The 1,159-nt window shown below is 53.4% G+C and overlaps 1 protein-coding gene across 1 annotated transcript; it reads right to left on the bottom strand.

Moving 5' to 3' along the window:
* Positions 1-221: 221 nt before the first annotated feature.
* OR2Z1 (olfactory receptor family 2 subfamily Z member 1) lies at positions 222-1,159 on the bottom strand. The gene is given in 2 exon segments (XM_036066094.2): positions 222-937; positions 940-1,159. Coding segments are annotated over 2 exon segments (936 nt in total).

Below are 1,159 nucleotides of genomic sequence, written 5' to 3'. Positions count from 1 at the left end.
ATAGAGAAAAATATACTAAAAGTGACAGGGACTGCTACCCTTGCTTTCCACAAGTCCATGGGAGAAAACACTAACCCAACTAGTCAAGGGATCTGAAGAAGCTGGACAGACACTTAGCCTTGAATATAAGGCCTTAATAACTGCACCACAAATTGGTGCTTTGGGGAAATGGAGGGAATGAAGGATCACTAGGATCACGCCAGCAACCCCCTGTGTGGTCATCACTTTGGCCTGAGCCCAGCTCTGCTGAGCACTTTGGCCAAAGCCATCTGCACCTCCCGGTTCCTCAGACTGTAGATAAGGGGGTTGAGAGTAGGGGTGACAAGGCTGTAGAATAGGGAGACCACGTTGTCCTGGGGTGGGCTATGGTAAGCACCCGGCACCATGTATATGAACACAGCTACACCATAAAAGAGTCCCATCACTGTGATGTGCGAGGAACAGGTGGTGAAGGCCTTGTTTCGGGTCTCCTCTGAGCGCATGTGTATAATGGCCCCCAAAACGTGGCCATAGGAGATGGCAATGAGGGAAAGGGGAAGCACAAGGATCAGTACCCCCAAGGTGGACAGCACCAACTCGTAGGCTGAGGTGTCTGCACAGGACAGCTTCAGCAGGGCTGGCACCTCGCAGAAGTGGTCCACGATGCAGGAGGCACAGTAGGGAAAGTGCAGAGTGATGGAGGTCTGGATGGAGGTGTTGAGCACACCTGCCAGCCAGGAGGACCCCACCATGAGCAGGCACACCTGGCGCCTCATGAGCACAGGATACTGCAAAGGGTGACACACAGCAACATAGCAGTCATAGGACATGAGGGTCAACAGGATGCCCTCAGCCACGCCCATCAGGGTCAGGAAGAATATTTGAGCTGCACAACCCCTGAAGGAGATGGAACCTTCTCCCTGCAGGAAGTGGGATGCCATCTTGGGGATGGTGACTGGGGGAAACCAACATCAAACAGAGAGAGCTGGCTGAGCAGAAAGTACATGGGTGTGTGGAGCCTGGAGTCCAGGCAGATCAGGACAAGCAGAATGGTGTTGCCCAGGAGGTCCATGGTAAACATGGCAGCCACCAAGGAGAGGAGTAGCTGACGTGACCCTGAGTGACTGAAGAGGCCCACCAGAATGAAGTCAGAGGTCACTGATTGATTCACATCCCCCAT

This window comes from Halichoerus grypus, chromosome 1, assembly GCF_964656455.1.
Source record: "Halichoerus grypus chromosome 1, mHalGry1.hap1.1, whole genome shotgun sequence".
NCBI lineage: Eukaryota > Metazoa > Chordata > Mammalia > Carnivora > Phocidae > Halichoerus > Halichoerus grypus.
The sequence above is the reverse complement of the archived record's forward strand: the minus strand, read 5'-3'. Positions and strand labels throughout refer to the sequence as shown.